Here is a 16755-nt window from a genome sequence, read left to right as displayed (position 1 = left end):
ATATTAAAATTATTTTATTTTATAAAAAATATTTAAAATTGAATTCAAGTACATCATTAGTTACAAATTCTTATTAAAGATTAATTATGTATAAACTATATTTATTATTTAATAACAAAGCCTAAATTAATTTTTATAGTTTGTGTTGGTAGGCATAGGCTATATAAATATTATTTAAAATAAATGTTTTGTGATAATATCATATGATAACGCTCATAATCAGGCATCATTATTCAGCACGTGTATTTTACAACTTGACATTTTTAAAATACTTGATACAATATATAACTATAATTATATATATATATATATATATAATTTATAGAGTATTTTATTTTGAAGTGTCAAGTTCTTGACATATTAGTATAACTATAGATAACTTTAAAACTTAAACAATACAGTTTGTTTTAGTGTTACATTAACATTAAACAGTATATATTTGACATTTCTTAAGTTATAGTATATCTTATACTTTTTTGTATCTACAAAATTTTCCAGTTGTGTAGGTAATAGATAAAATAAAAAAGAAAATTAACCATGGATTCACAGTCATCTGTAAATGCAAAAAAGCATAAAAAGAAACGTATGTCATGTTACCAACATGCTATGAAATATTCTAAACGAGGAAAATTTGGTCATGGTTTTCAAATTCAAGATGATGATTTTCAATATTTTTTAAATATTCTCAAAGTATCAAATGAAAATTTCGAAAGCGTGGAAGATAAACGTAATATTCTTAAAGTATTTAAATACTTAATATTAATAAGTTATAGCTTACAGTTTTTAATAAATAATGTTGAGTAACAAAAAATATTTTTTCTTCCTAGGTTTATTTGTAGATAATGTCTTTAGACAGCTGGATGGCAATGAAATTAATTACTGTAGCAATCAGGTAGTTTCACGTATTGTTGACAACTTACTGCCTGAGGCCAGTGATGAAACAGTATTTAAGCTAATAAATACTTTTGAAAAGGACTTGAGACCAATTTGTAGTGACCAGTTTGCTAGCCACGTTCTTCAGCAATTACTTCACGTCGCTACTAGTCGAATACATGTATGTTTTTAAAAATATATATATATATATCACATTAGCCTTTAAAATGTATAATATTTAATAATGTTATTGTATATTTTTAAGACTATAAAAGATGAATGTAATTCAAAAAAAGAAATCTATGTGAACTGGGTTAATAAACTATGCAAATTTGTATTGAATAATTTGGATGAATTTGTCTGGGATACCTATGCCAATCATATTATACGTAGTTGTATGGCTTGCTTATGTGGACGCCCGTATTTAAGTTCCAAAACGCCTCATCAAAAATCTGACGAGTTTGAAACTACCAAAGATAATAGGCAATTATTAAAAAAATATGCTGATCACATAATTAATACAAATCAATTTTCAGGCAAGTTATTCCTATTAATATAAAAATCGAAAATATAAGGTTAGGTATACCTAATGGTTATTATTTTATTTTTTTAGAAATGCCTACCAATGATATTACATCAGGACTTCTACAAGTACTGTTACGATGTATAGCTTTTATATCGAAAAAAAGGTTAAAAGCTTTAATTGATAAAGTAATGACTACAAATTTTCCAATAAATGAAGCCATTTCAATTTTACAAGTTCTTGAAAATAGCTCACTTGCTAGGTATAAAAAGCTGTTATAGTAAAAAAAATGTTCAGTTGGTTTTCAAAAGTATTTTTTTATAGATTGTTAGATGTCATAATTTCTGAATCACCAGAGAAGCTAAACAAATCTATTTATGAGACATATTTTGATGGAAAACTCTCAGATTTAGTGATTCATCGTAATGGAAATTTTAGTGTTCAAAAGATTTTATCCAGAACAACAGATAATAATCAAGTATTTTATCATCCCACCGCTACATTTCTATTTACATATTTTTATTTATAATTGTTTTCTTAGTTTGAAGCCATATTTGATCAACTAAATGAAAAGATGTCTAAAGTATTGAGTTTAGGCTATACAGGAGTATTGTTAGAACTTTCTAATACTTGTTTACGGTTGAAATGTAAACAAGCTTTGTTCGCAAAGGTAAAAAAAATACTAGTAATATAGTTCAATAAAAATAAGTAAAAACATAAGTTCTTCAGAACCACATCTTGAATTTCGAAGATAAAAAATAAAAATAAATTGCATATTTCTACTTTGGTCTCTTATAAAAATTACAAATTTTAACCAAAAATTATGAAATTTTTTTCATAATATTTTGATTAAATCTCAAATATTTTTTTTTGTTAAAAGAAAAACTAAAAAAAAAAATTATTTGGTAGTAAGTTTTTTAAATTTTGTTACTTTAAAATAATATTATAATTTTAGACCAATTTCTTCTTGTGTTCAGAAATAGATATATTATAGGTGTATATTTTTCTAGACATTGTGTGAAACATTGAATTGTAAAGAAGAAACTGATGACGGCATGACAGTTTTACTAATTCTTGGATTAAAATCAACAGACAACTATGACAATTCTATTAAAGAACTTCCAATTCACATGCATGGATCTTTAATAGTTCAAAATTTACTAAAATTTAATAAACCTATAAAGGTAATTGTTTTTAATAATTAGGATACTGTATAGATATTTTTTTTAATATTGGTAGGTATAGTTTCATTGCATTAACCAAAATCGCTAAAAAAATGGCAATTTTTATATTTTTGAAAACTTTTAGTAAAATAACAAAACATTTATTTTCAATTTTTTGTTTTAGACCGTAAATAATTTAATCAATCTGGATACAGAGCGTCTTATTTATATATTTTGTGACGTTAAAGGAAGTTACTTAGCCAATGCTTATTTTGAAAGTAATTTTATTGGAGAAAGAAGCCGCGAGAAAATGATATGGAAATTGAAAGTAATATAATGTTACTGAAGTTTAAAACTGAAAATATATTTTCTTTCTTTTTTTCAAGGGCTATTACACAACATTGGCAGCATCAAAGAGTGGTTCACGTGCTTTTGATTGCTTATGGAAAGTAGCAGATTCAAAACAGCGCATTAACATAATGACAGAATTTTTAAAACACGAGTCTCAACTTAATGCTACTCCTTTTGGTTCAATAATAGCTTCAAAATTAGACTTGGGAGGATTTAGACATAATCGGGATAACTGGATTAAAACAGAACAAGATAAAATTAAAGCTGTAAAAGTTTTTGAGACAAATAAATGAAAACTGTTATGTGTTACTTTATTTTATTGTGTAAATCAAATTCAATTTTACAAATATAGTACTTTTATACATAATTATTCCAATTGCTGCCGTCCTCTGGTAATAACTGATTAGTGACTAAGAGTATTACATCGACAATCCACCATATTCCACCACCGCCTAGAGTTAACAATTTTCCAACAGCAGTACCGGTTTGTCCCAAACAAAATCTATCCATGCCAAGGAATCCGAGTAGAATGGAATACAAAAGGGTAGTGAGGAAATAATAATTATTGTATCTAGAAAAAAAAGGAAAGTAAGAAATGTTTTAATGTTTAAAAAAATGTCATATATATACTTTACGCAAGGAAACCCATCTTTATAGAACGTCTTGGGTCCGTGACATTCAATTCCTGGTAGGACGACACATTGTGCCATAGCTCTTTCTACGTCTTCATATCTATAACCCCCTCCATACTGTAAATAATAATTTTGTTAAATGTAATATCTGTACGTCGGAACAAAAAAAATGTAAAGCAAGAAATGGTAATTTTCAGGTTATTGCATTTTTGCATCAAACCGTATATGATTGGATTTCCGTTGAAGTATATATTTTATAAGAGGGGTTGAAATAGTGTAATTCCTCATAAGAGCATAATGCTTGATAATTAATGCTTTTGTGAAAAGTTGGTATAATATGACATTCATTTTTATGGTTCCGAAGTATAGATATTGTATTGTTATAGTTTTTATTATGACGAGTTACTTTAACACAGCCGCCTGGTCCTGATTCGTCTCTTGCCGTTTTGTTTCCCTCGAAATCTTCTGGAATTTCACATTCTAGGAATTCCATCGGTCTAAAACCGAAGAGGTATTAAAAATTGTTTAGCAAATATAGCATAAGTAAACTGTAAAGGAGAAATCTTACAGAAAGGAACATTTGACCAGAGGACCAGAGGGTACATATTGTTCGAAGATGTTTTCAGTAGCCGTTTCGTTTTTAGGCGATTCTGTTCTAGATAAATTTCCATTCCACGCGCCTTGGCAACAACAATAGTTATTAGTCAGGTATGCGAGTATTATCCAACAATACTTATTTTCCATTTTTAGAGATAAAGTCAAACATGACTAATAACGATAACGGTTGTAGACTTAAGTGTGAGCTATGTTTAAGAGTTCACAATACTTGATCCATTAATAATTATCATTATCGAACAACGCGACGGATCAGAAATCTTGAGTGTTTAAACGTCAAATACGGAATTAGGATTTGGGAAGACCGTTTGGTTATTGTTAATGTTTACTGATTATCGAACAACTAATGTAATAGGTATGTCAGCACTTTTGTTATCAATTTTTACAATATGGTTGCCTGTTTCCTCCCGTAAGAAATATAAGGCCACCCGAAAAAAACAGACGGCCATTTCGCGGTTATCATAAGTTGCAGACATACTTTTGCCACGATAAATGTAAATACTATAATGAAAGCCTAATATCATCGTATCGTTATCAGTTTTCGGTATTTGAAAACAAAATTGTTATCTGCTACAAATGTGTTATGAGTTATGACTTATGCCCCTAAATGATAAATATTTCTCGATTATCGTTGTAAACGTGAGTCATGAGTGTCGTATATTTTTTTATTAGACTTTGAAGTGTTTTCAATATAGTTTTAATTCTATTAAAATGGCCAACTTCACGTCACCGATGCCGTCCAGGGAATTCCTATGGGACGTATTCCAAAAGTTAGTTATAGAGTATAGTAAATCGTAGCATAAAACTTAGTATTTAGCTAATATAAAAAATATTATATATTATGCAGGGTGGACAAAGATCGAAGTGGTTTTATTTCGGCTGATGAACTGCAGATGGCACTGTCCAACGGTACATGGACGCCGTTCAACCCAGAAACAGTACGTCTAATGATTAGTATGTTCGACAAACACAACAGAGGAACAGTTTCCTTTGATGACTTTGGGGCGCTTTGGAAGTATGTTACCGACTGGCAAGCATGTTTTCGATCATTTGACCGCGATGGCTCGGGTAATATCAATGTCGTAGAGCTAAAAGACGCGTTGACTTCATTTGGGTACAGACTCAGTGAGACAGTCGTATCAGTTATGCTCAAGAAATTTGATAGATTCGGACGTGGTACTATACTATTTGATGATTTTATACAATGTTGTGTTGTGTTACATGTAAATATTACTTTATTTCATAATAAACTATACATAATTATAATTTAAAAAAATATACCCTCGCTTTATTTTGGGTTTTGCATGATTTCAGACGTTAACAGCTGCATTCCGTCAATACGATACTGATCAAGATGGTTATATAACTATACATTACGAACAATTTTTGAACATGGTATTTGGTTTAAAAATATAATATTCTATTGAAATATTAGTCTTAAGTATTTCCTATTTTAAAGATGAAGCCATAAAAAGGTAATGAAAACGTTAGTAATTGCCGTCAATTAATTATGAGAATATTATTAAGTTTTTTACTTGTTACTAATATTTAACTTGATAAACATATGAATTTATTATGTGATTGTGATATTTAAAATATTCAAAATTTGTATTATTGTTACCTCTTATTTAATTATTAACTATTTTCCACATCAATTATGTATATCAGATGAAATAAAGTAAAACTTAATTTTACTCTAGGGTATTTTTATTTAAAATATTATTAGGTAAGTATTACAATTTTTATTAAAGTTTATGGCACTTTCAAAAAATAATTAAAAATGAGTTTATAAAATTTATTGGAAAAATAATGATGGTTGGTATTAAATAAATTCATATAAGTATTATAAAAATAATTTTTTTTTACTGTAATTAATATCAAGCTTATTTTGAGCATTGAATATAGCTAGAAACCGATTGTAAAAGCTTATCACTTGAATGATTGGCAAACATAGCAGCCAACAGAGCAACACCATACCCGGTTGCCCTTTCACCCTAAATTAAAAGTACAAATATTAACGGTTTACGTAAAAATTAAAATTTTAATAGAAAATTTAATTTACATAATGCGCAGGACCAGCTATGTCCACATGAATCCATTGATTGGCAGTTTCAAATCCTAAATGAGCAGCTATAAAAAGTCCAGCACACGATGATGTAGCATTAAAACGATCCTGAAAACAAATTACTAGTTAATAATCAAATTAACAATTGATCAAATTACAAAATAAATAGGCTTACGGCTACAGAGTTTTTCATGTCTGCAACTGCTGATGAAAATTCACAAAAATGGAGTTCTGGGCAGTAGACCAATGGAAATGTTAAATCACCAGATATGAGACCTGAAGATACTGCACGTTTCTCCCATTGTTCAGAGTTTGACATTACGGCCGCGTGATATTTGCCTGTACTTATAGCCTAAGCAATTTGAAAAAGTTAATACACATTTTAAAAATCAAAAACAACAATTGATGTTACTTGTGCTCCAGTTAAAGTGGCCATGTCAAGAATAATTTTTGCATGAAGGTCTCTAGATGCATACACAACACCATCCGACAGAACAAGACGTCCTTCAGCATCAGTGTTATTAATTTCAACAGTTCTAGAAATAAAATAAATTATTTAAAAATTATCAATCTTTGTTAAACCCTTGGTAACACACGTGAGGTAAAAATTCACCCCAGTCACATAATATAATTATGTGACAAACGTGAAAAGTTTACCTAAGTCACACTTTATTGAAGTGTGACTGGAAATCGCACGCATGATAAAGGGTTAAGAGTCCCGGTCTCTCTCATTTTTGCTCAAAAACATGCATCACAGGAATAATTATTCATAAAATACAAAGAGAAAAGTATGATTTTGATAATTTTTTTTTTTTTGGAGAAGGAAAATTACGGTTTCATCGTTTTTCCAATATAGTCATTTTTCACATTCAAAATGGCTATTACTGGTAGGAAAAATTATATACAGTATTAAAATATTATCATGAAGCTTATACAAATTAACCTGAAAATAAATCAACATGGTCAAAATTTGTTAAAACCGCTTTTTCTCAGATATTGCCTATATGTTGCTCTTAATAAATATCCATGACAGAGATTAATTATATGTATTTAAATTAATCAATAAACGCACCTTCCCGAATAAAGTGTATGTATATCATCTGGACGAGTTGAATTGGGTCCAACCGAATTTTCAGCTAAACAAAATATAGCGTGGAGGTTTTGTTTAAAACCAGATTTAACCATTGCATGAAATGCTCCTAAAATAGCAGCTGCCCCGGCACAATCTCGTTTCATTCCCGGCATAGAAGTCTGTGGATATAAGACATTTTTATACAAAATAGTGGAAATTATATTATTTAAAACTAATGTAGTGTATACCTTTCCCTTAATACTAAGGCCTCCGGTATCGTAGACAATTCCTTTTCCGACCCATGCAATTGTTTCAGTGGCCCCAGGCGGAAAGTATGACAAAACAGCTAGGGCTGGCCCAACAGAAGAGGCTTTACCCACACCGTATATTCCACCAAGTCCTTTCTTCTTTAATTCTTCACCGCTTATAATGGTAGGAACTATGCTTAGGTCAGCACCTACTTGTTTTATTTCCTTAAATGATAATTACAATTAATAGGATTTTAAGTATTTTATTCAACCTTTTCTTTTTTTTAAATTTACATCTAAAAAGTGGCTGACATTCATATCATTGCATGGAGTATCAACAATTCGAGTAGTCATTTTAATAGCATTCGCTATTCTTTCCAGAGTTGCCATCTCTTCTTTATCGATGGTGCTGTTACCAATATCATCAGAAACAATAACAAACTCTACAGTTACAGTTACCGTAGATTTTTTTTGTTCTTTCAATTTACCATTAACCACTTTAGTTTTACGGCAATAATCATAGAATGCTCTAGCCGCAGCACAACCAGATGCAAACATATCTCGGCGCTCACATACAATCTGCACAGTTTTTAGTAAATACATATAAATATTTAAATAGACAGTAACAATAATAAATGCAATGTACTAACCACAATACATTCATCGTAACCAGCTGAATGAGTCTTAATTAACTTTGTCAACATGTGAGGTTGAGCTGATGAGTTGTGTCGGCTACGGCTGTTGGAGACGGCTGCTATTGTGGCCGTATTTAAGAAAAGTGGACAAGAGTCAGTCGGACAAGGGTTCAAGACAGATATGGCAGACTTGAAAGTCTAGAATATGTTATAATCTCAATATAGCTGTTGTATCCATTGTGTAAGTCATTAAAACATTATTACTTGTTCGTTCACTCGAGGTTCTAATTTGCATTTGACTGTACTGTATGACAAATTCGACAAATGTTTTTCTTGTCCAACAATTATTACTGGAACGCTAATTGGGTCGGTTTTACTCAGAGTTGATGAAAATTTTACTACAGTGCTATGCATTATGAGGACAGTTTTATTGACTGTTAAATTTTAAAAATCTAATTGACGTTGGATGAAAAAATTAGTAAAAGATCAATCATCTAATTTCGGAATAGGAATATTAAATTTAAAAATTTTAATTCAATTCATTAATGACTTAGCACTATTCGGTATTCCAGGCAGAAATCAGAAATAATAAATAAGTGCTAACAGCTAAAGTAATGTTAAGCTAAACACACTGAGTGACTAAACACTAATTGATGATAGAAACGAGATATCTTTTTATATCTATATACTAATATATTATTAAAATCGTATAACCAGAGAGATAATAAACCTGTTTGCTAACCAAGGTGGATTGATAAACCCACCTTGTTGCTAACAATAACTTGATGTGATAACTGATAAGACAACTGACTAGTCGACATTAGGATTTAGGTAACAAATTTTTCAAGTCTAAATTCTATTCATTGGAAAATAATTGTATAATATATTTATATTAATTTTTTGTTTAAAAATGTTTTTTTTTCTCCAAAATTATTATTCATAGAGGGAAATAAAGGCAGTTTTATAATAATACGATTTCAATGATTTAGTAATGATTAATGGTATCTGAAATAAAGATTTACTTATAATAACTTTAAAAAATGTATAGATATAATATAAATCTATATATATTATAAAAATGTAATAAAGATCTTTATTATAAATTTAAAAGAAGGAATCTAATGCTGGGTTATGCAAAATTATTGATTCTATAAACCCTGGTTGGTCCATTAATGATATATGGGTCCAATAAATCAATAATATAAGTGTATTATGTAATTATTTACGAACATTGGAAGTGTCCCTTACAAAAGGAGAAAATGCCTAAAAGTTTCCCGACTAATACATTTATTCCTAACCGTGACAATAATTGTGTCGTGTATATAGTAGGATTAAGGATTTATACATTTTTTTCATGTCTAAGGAAAGAAGTAATTTTTTAAAAAACTGTTTAAAACAATAAAATTAAAAAATTGTTTAAGGGTTAAATACATCTTTAGCAATTTTAAATATCTGTTAAGTATTACCTATAAACAAAATAGAAAACTTTCATTAACACTTTGAGAAATCCAGTTTCATTATCGATTTTTAGCAAGTGGTTTGTTAATTAATTGGGACATAATCTCTGCCGAACTCGCTGAAGTTAATAATGTAATTTATATAATTATAGAAACTATATAATAGATTCATTTCACATCTCTAATATAATTCAACCATAGAAAACATTCACACAAAATGTATTACGGCCATCTAGATTTTAGAGTAATATTGATTAAATAATATAGGTAGAAAGTTTTCACAGTAATTAAATAGTAGTTTAAGTGTATCTTATTAAAAGCAATTTACTAATAAAGATTAATCAGTACTCATAAATATTTAATAACTAGGCATACGTTTTTTAAAATTGGTTTTTTAGAATTACACAAATTTTAATCAGTGTTTTTAAATTTAAGAATAATTTTTATGGTGTATCTTTATAGTAGTTGTATGTACATATAAATATAATAATTAAAACATTTAAAAACAAAGGTGTCAAAGAAAGCATTATACTACTCATAAAAAAATACATAAAAAAAAAGTCACTTGGTTTAACAAATATAATTATTTTACAGTATAGTATAAAAACTAAAAAATTAGTTTAACAATTTATTGTATTATATTCTAACTTTTACTAGAACGTCTCAAACTAGAAGATGATGGTATCATCGGGTCAGTTTTATAAACAAGAGCTTCCATATAGGCTTTACGGACTGATTTACGATCGGCAGGTTTTTTTGATTCTGTCAGTTTTATGTCATCCAATTCTTGAGTAACACCAAGTGGCTCTAGTTTGTTGCGAGGTAACCATTGCCTATCAAAACAACAGTAAATGTAAAATTGTTGAACTTATCTTAGTGATCTACATTCTGAACAATAATATATTTTCACTTACCAGGTACGTTTTGCATCAAAGAACAATACTAAGTATACTAATTCTTTATAGTTGCTAGCCAAGTTTAATACTTCCAATGGTGGACTAGGGACTGGTATGCCGTTATGCAAATGTCCTGCTGGCATATTGGGATCAATTATCTAAAAACAAAAAAATAGAAATCTATGCTACAATTATTTTTTTTAAAACAAAAAATTAAAACTGTTGTATTACCAGTGCCGGATACCACGGATAACCTCTACATTTGGCCCAGACTAATTGTAATTGAGCAAAATCATCTTGTGTTCCTCTTTTCTTGGATTCTTTTTCTAACTCAGAGTCTGAAGAAGAACTGCTAGATGAACTGCCCGATCCATCAGAAGACGATCCGCTGCTACTCCCTTCACTTGTACTACTAGAGTTTGATTCGGAATCTGAATAATCTAGGTAACTAGACTCTTCATCGGATGGCGACTCATCTTCGGTATCTGTCTTTTTGCCTAAAAATCAAAATACAACAAGTATTATACAAAGATTATTTGCACTTCCTAGTATTATGTATAAAATATACTTGAACGGTATTCTTTGAAACTCTCAAGATTTGTAGATTGTCTAGTACGTCTTATTTGAGGGGGCGTAGCTGTTATATCAGTGGACGCTTTTTTTCTAGAAGAGTTTCGAGGAGTTCTATAGAAGAAATACATACATATATAAAAGTAGTTATTATTAAAATAAAAAATAATAATACTAATATTGATAATTACATGAGTGTTGTTGATTCAGACTTTGAGGGAGTATCTGGTTTTTTGAAAATAAAGCTTTCTATTGATTGTTGTACAACTGCCTTCTTATTACGTTTGGTACTTGTTTTCTCTGTTTCAGTATTTTGATGGTTTCCATCACTTGATTCTTCTAACTCGACTATAAAAAAAAAGAACAGAAAATGTATCAAATAAATGTTCAATACATGTTCAACGTCTAGTATTACCAATTTCTTTGTTTTTGGTTTCTGAATCTATTTTTACTTTTAGTTTTGTCAATTCAGTTTTGATCATGCGGGCCCGCTTAGACTGTCGTCCTCCCCGACACTTGTCAGCGAGTTGTAAAAGTTTACACATTCGATCATCATCCCCCATCGTGTTGGATGGATTACATATTTCTTTTAATTCACTATCAAATTCTATACCTTTTTCGTCTTTGATTTCCTCAGATTTTTTTGGTGTTGAGATAGATGCAGTTGTTTCACAACCTTTTTTATTGGGATCAGTCAACAATATTGAATTTGGTTCTAATTCTAAAAGTTTGAGATCTCGTTTGGCAGTTCTTAAAACCGTTCCTCCCTTTAATAAAGTTATAATATATACAATAATCCAAATAATTTGTATACACAAATATGACAGTTATAATTAATTAATAAAATGCAGTTTTTAGTAACAAGAAGTCTTACTTGATCTCTCATTTTTATTCCGGCTTTATAGAATATTGTTTCTTTAGAATTGTATGCTAAACAATTTGAAATCATCAGGTTAAAATCGCTTTCAAAATCTTCAAAAGTACTATATTCAGAATTATTTATTTTAGTTCCCATTGTTTGTAGATCCATTGGATTTTTAACTATTTCACCATAATCAGGTACCTCGTCCTGATCAACGGGTTCAATGAATATCTGACCAGTATCCTTTGCAACCAACTGTTTGAGTACTGTGTGTAAGAAAGCGTTAAAAGGCCATAATGATTTCATTGTGTATTTTTCATGACTGTAAAAATTGTTTTTAATGTTATAAACTGTAATACTACAATTACTCAGCATTCTTTGTAAACATTTACTCACACTCTGATCAATTCTTTTTTAGTGCGCTCCCTTTTACGTATAAGTTCACATAACAAGCGAACCCTTTCCAAATCTTGACGGAGAGCTTGCCAATATTTTAATTGTCGATACAATTCAACCTAAAAATGTAATTTTATTATTAATGCATTGTTTTTCATTGTATATAAATAAATTGTTCATTTATTTAAACAAAAAAAGCTGATTTTTCCTGAAAAATATATATATTTTTTTTTTATCATAATTAATAATATATACAAGGAATTAGAAACAATAACTATATTATTCTTTATCACCATTAAAACATACATTTATAGGAGTCTTATCCTTTTCAAAACCGGCTATATATCTTTTTTTTTTTTTTATGCTACTAGGCACGGGCGGATAGGCTAAATTTTTGTTTGGGAATTAGGGAAAAAAATATATATAAGGCCCAAAGCTACTTACAAGATCGTCTTCGGTGCCACTCGATACAACTGGTTCTTCTCTTCGTGATACACTTGATGATTGACTGGTTTGTAAACGTCGCAAGAGTGGTACTCCATTTCGAAATTGTCGTTTTAAAGTCCAATAAGCAATTAAACGTTGTACAAATTGACCTTTTTTAGGTACCGATAGTAAATTTGATATTTCAGTTACTCTGTGACCAAAACGTGTATTATTAGTATATAATATATATATATTGCTCTTGTTTCAAAATTAACATTACCTTTCTGGGGGTATTGTAGGAATAGAAATTACAGGGGCAGCAGAACGTTTTTTGGCTAAAACACGACGCGCATTATTTACTTTTTCACTTGGAGACTGTCGGTTACGGTTTTCTGCTAGATAATCAGATGGCGCATGCGCATCACAAAATGCTATTTTTTGCACCAAAACAGTGCCAGGTTCTGAGTCTTCTGAATAAAATAACAGAAATGATTAAATAGGTGTTAAAAAATCAAATATTTATATAGTATGTTAACCTATGTTAGACATATCGTTTGATACAGTCTCCATTTTCATGTATAAACCAGCTTGTTGGGCGCAAGTAACATGAAAAGCTGCGTAACAACTTGTTTTGTGACACTGTATACAAGCTCCCACACCACGTTGCTTACATATGTAACAAGTGAGTTTCCATCTGGCCGTAGGAATTGTTTCGATACTGTCAATCGGTTCTAAAAATACCTACAATACACACAAAACAACTGTTAATAGTATATAATATACTTTAAGTTAAGCTCGTTACTTACTGTATTTGCAAATCTGACTTCTGGTATCCATAACGCACAAACAACATGTGCCCATAGCCCGCGGTCAGTTTGCTTGAACGCCCCACAGTTGTTGGGGCATAATACACAATCGACCATGCACGAAGGAGAATGTAGACATCGTCTTGACAATAAACACAATTTGAAAAATAATTATTATTTTAGTTTTGATAGAAAGCTAAGGAGGTTTTTTTTTTACAACAATATGATTTCATATTTTTATTATGGTGTCTAAACCAACATCATTTAACTCGCTGGACTCCGTGGTACTTTTTATAAGATGTGCCACAATCACATTTTATCTCTAAGATCGAGTTTTATGTCATACCCTGTGCAACACATATTAACAAATATTTTTATGCAAATTTTGCTTACCGGCATAACCATTGACCTTCCGGTATGTATGGTACACCGTAACAATCTTGATGAACAGCTAAGTTACACATGTCGCAAAACAATATAACATTAGAATTTTGGCATTCACCATCTAAGCATATTGAACAAACGGCTTCATCGTCGATTACAGCTAAACTACTATCAACTTCTTTGTTCATTTGCTAATTAAATGACATAAGTTATAATTAACATTATCTTCAAAAATAAGAATAGAAACTAATTACTATAATACTTACAACCAAAAAGTATGATTCCTTTTCAAGGCGATCCATTAACAATTCAAAAGACTCTATTGATATCCCTGTTAAACCCGCCAATTCTCTACGTTCATTCATAATTTGAAGCCAAGCTGCATCTTCTTCATCCATATCATATTCTACTTCAGTGTCCAACTCTTCTACAGATTTCTCTATAAATCTAAAATGCAAATGAAAAATTAATACATATAGAAAAATATGTAGGTACAAATGAACACATTTTTAGAATATAATTAAAACGATAAAGGAATGATTATTACCGTATATATGAATTAGGCATAGGTGGAGCCTGAAGTATATTATAACTGTCGACTTCGTTGTAGGCAGCTTGTGGTAAATTTTGAACAGCTTCTTTGCTTTTAGACAATGCAAGAGTTATTGCTGTTGTCTATTAAATAATGAATAAAAAATATTATAATCATAATTTTGGAGCTTAGGCCAAGTAGGGTATAAATCAGTTATTATTCATTTTTCGGAAAATGAGTTTTTGGTTTTTTTAAAAAAAAAAATTGTTTATATTTAACATCTATACTCTCTACCAATCGGAGCTTAGATAAACCATCTAGATGGTTTAGGTTACTGATATTTTTCTTAGAGCCTAAACGAGTTTAGAAGGATTTGAACTTCCCCAGCACCCTACGTTGCCTCAATGACAAAAGCACACAAATATATTATTAATTAGGTAATAACTTACTCTACTAGGGGTTTTGATTTTTTTCCCTTGTTTTAAGTAATCAAGTTTTGATATAATAGGTATATGATCATCGACGTTAAATCTGACAATTTTATTGTCAGGAACTTCTAGTTCACATAGTGACTTTGATAGATGTACGGGTGTAACAGGTTCGACAACTTCAAGAGGCGCTTGTCTGGGAAGTGAAGTGAACGTTACTCGTCGTCCTTTCTTTTTTTTAGCTAAACCATTTTAAAACCAAAATTGTTTTAATATGATAAAAACAAAATATTTAAGTACCTGATGCTTTACTTTTGGCATTGTTTGCAATTGGTATAACGGCTGAATCTTGTTTATCAGGCATATCCAAATCTAAAGGTGGTATAGGACTTGAGTGTTGGATATGAGCTAAATGATACTGGAACCCAGTCATACTCGAATATACTTTATCACAGTCAGCAACTGGACACTCATACGGTGGTGGTTTCATGCTGCGCAGCTTACGGCAATAACTGAGTACATCAAAATCTCCCATTTTTAGTTTTCAATAAGCTACAAAAAAATGACCCATAGTAGGTAAATAGTATTAAAAGTTAGCTTTACAAATTTCAAAGCCAATTTATTTGTTTACTGTTTACTACAAGTGAATATAAGTTTCCTAAAATGTTTTCATTTTAGGCTTAATAAAAAGTAATTATCAGACTATACTTTAGAAAAAAATTATTACTAAAGTCAACATACCGGTGTTTCAATGGAGTAATAAATATTTGAAAACTTTAAAAATCTAAAGATTCATGCCGCGAATCGCCAAAGCCGTGTACACAAAATTACGAATGAGTAATAATAAACAATTGATATTCGTTATCATTTTATCAATAGGAGGATATTGTCAAGCGACAAATTGGCGGCAAAATATAGCTGACTAATGGCTGTTGGCCAATCTACCTAAGTCTAAACGATTAACAATAAAATATTATAAAATTAATATATTAAGTATATTAGATAAATATATCAGGAATTCAAAGATTTAACGCCGTTTCGGAGTATTATTATTAAAAAAAAATTTGTTTTGTCTCGTTTATGACCACTACAGACAAAATGGGATGATTTATAACTGATCAATTAAATGCGCGGGTTATTACATCCCTCTATCAATTACAATTATTACTCTGACAATTTAGTTAGATTGATTCACTCTATGTTAAATTAGGTACAAGTCTTTACTGGCCAAAATTCAGTGTGCGTTTTTAACGGCTGAAATCAATTCGTTTCTATGTAAACTTCCGCTTATTTGTTTAATAAAAAGTAAAGAGTAATAAATATACAGTATTTTAAAAGTCAATACCTATATTATAATATTTTCAGCGAACAATCGAAGCGATCTGCAATTTACATTAAAACAATTACCTTTTTGAATGGTTTAAACATTACTGTTATAGTGTTTGGACATACCTTCAAGCTATTCTAAAAAGATCTTGAGCGATCCATCGAAGGCGACCAAAAACTTGAAGGGGCTTCACCTGGAGGCCTAATGGTAGGTAACATTCAGCTATTATGTAACATAATACAACAATATGTTATTAAAATAAAATGCTAAAATAATACATTTGAGATGATATAGATGATCGAAACTTATAATAACTGTGTTCTCAAAAAGAAACGTTTTAAAAGAGCACTTGGAATTTAATTTAAAAAAATAAGTTCGTAAATTAGTTTTAGCATTTAAGAGCCTAACAGGACGAGTTCATTTTTGGGCTCCCATTTAATACGAAAACCCAGTATGTTTTATAGAAATTTCTTAACTAATTAAATATTTTTTTT

At 29.9% G+C, this 16755-nt stretch overlaps 5 protein-coding genes across 6 annotated transcripts; 2 read left to right on the top strand and 3 right to left on the bottom strand.

Annotated features, from left to right (window-relative positions):
* Window positions 1-339: 339 nt before the first annotated feature.
* LOC126847429 (uncharacterized) lies at window positions 340-3225 on the top strand. Its single transcript, XM_050587645.1, has 9 exons — window positions 340-727; window positions 828-1054; window positions 1139-1409; window positions 1487-1658; window positions 1721-1874; window positions 1938-2066; window positions 2407-2580; window positions 2744-2887; window positions 2946-3225. The coding sequence occupies exons 1-9, from the start codon at window positions 538-540 to the stop codon at window positions 3201-3203; spliced, it is 1719 nt and encodes a 572-aa protein (XP_050443602.1). The 5' UTR covers window positions 340-537; the 3' UTR covers window positions 3204-3225.
* On the bottom strand, window positions 3208-4516 carry LOC126847432 (TM2 domain-containing protein CG11103). The gene is made up of 4 exons (XM_050587647.1): window positions 4111-4516; window positions 3949-4039; window positions 3541-3659; window positions 3208-3481 (listed from the first exon to the last, which is right to left on the bottom strand). The coding sequence occupies exons 1-4, from the start codon at window positions 4284-4286 to the stop codon at window positions 3268-3270; spliced, it is 600 nt and encodes a 199-aa protein (XP_050443604.1). The 5' UTR covers window positions 4287-4516; the 3' UTR covers window positions 3208-3267.
* Window positions 4517-4722: 206 nt separating this feature from the next.
* LOC126847433 (programmed cell death protein 6) lies at window positions 4723-5799 on the top strand. Its single transcript, XM_050587648.1, has 3 exons — window positions 4723-4927; window positions 5005-5380; window positions 5472-5799. Exons 1-3 carry the CDS (start codon window positions 4869-4871, stop codon window positions 5571-5573), a joined length of 537 nt encoding a protein of 178 aa, XP_050443605.1. The 5' UTR covers window positions 4723-4868; the 3' UTR covers window positions 5574-5799.
* On the bottom strand, window positions 5365-8813 carry LOC126847430 (probable aminopeptidase NPEPL1). The gene is made up of 9 exons (XM_050587646.1): window positions 8442-8813; window positions 8193-8375; window positions 7837-8121; window positions 7543-7767; window positions 7295-7473; window positions 6635-6758; window positions 6398-6574; window positions 6220-6330; window positions 5365-6151 (listed from the first exon to the last, which is right to left on the bottom strand). Exons 1-9 carry the CDS (start codon window positions 8589-8591, stop codon window positions 6041-6043), a joined length of 1545 nt encoding a protein of 514 aa, XP_050443603.1. The 5' UTR covers window positions 8592-8813; the 3' UTR covers window positions 5365-6040.
* A 1249-nt stretch (window positions 8814-10062) lies between these two features.
* LOC126847428 (peregrin) lies at window positions 10063-15780 on the bottom strand. 2 transcript variants are annotated; one of them, XM_050587643.1, is made up of 18 exons: window positions 15676-15780; window positions 15247-15486; window positions 14956-15176; window positions 14522-14649; window positions 14241-14421; window positions 13984-14165; window positions 13591-13732; window positions 13321-13525; window positions 13065-13254; window positions 12803-12995; window positions 12359-12477; window positions 11975-12284; window positions 11516-11867; window positions 11292-11448; window positions 11099-11214; window positions 10762-11027; window positions 10549-10688; window positions 10063-10467 (listed from the first exon to the last, which is right to left on the bottom strand). In XM_050587643.1, the coding sequence occupies exons 2-18, from the start codon at window positions 15467-15469 to the stop codon at window positions 10278-10280; spliced, it is 3315 nt and encodes a 1104-aa protein (XP_050443600.1). In that variant the 5' UTR covers window positions 15470-15486; window positions 15676-15780; the 3' UTR covers window positions 10063-10277. The 2 variants fall into 2 exon arrangements, with proteins under 2 accessions (XP_050443600.1, XP_050443601.1); XM_050587644.1 differs by having other exon boundaries at window positions 13065-13251.
* Window positions 15781-16755: the final 975 nt, after the last annotated feature.

Source organism: Adelges cooleyi, unplaced genomic scaffold, assembly GCF_023614345.1.
Source record: "Adelges cooleyi isolate 19-005CV unplaced genomic scaffold, UGA_ACOO_1.1 ACOO_flye_CR_arks_rails_tigmint_CR_PRNA_108, whole genome shotgun sequence".
NCBI lineage: Eukaryota > Metazoa > Arthropoda > Insecta > Hemiptera > Adelgidae > Adelges > Adelges cooleyi.
Note: the sequence above shows the minus strand (reverse complement) of the source record. Positions and strands in the feature narration are given on the sequence as shown.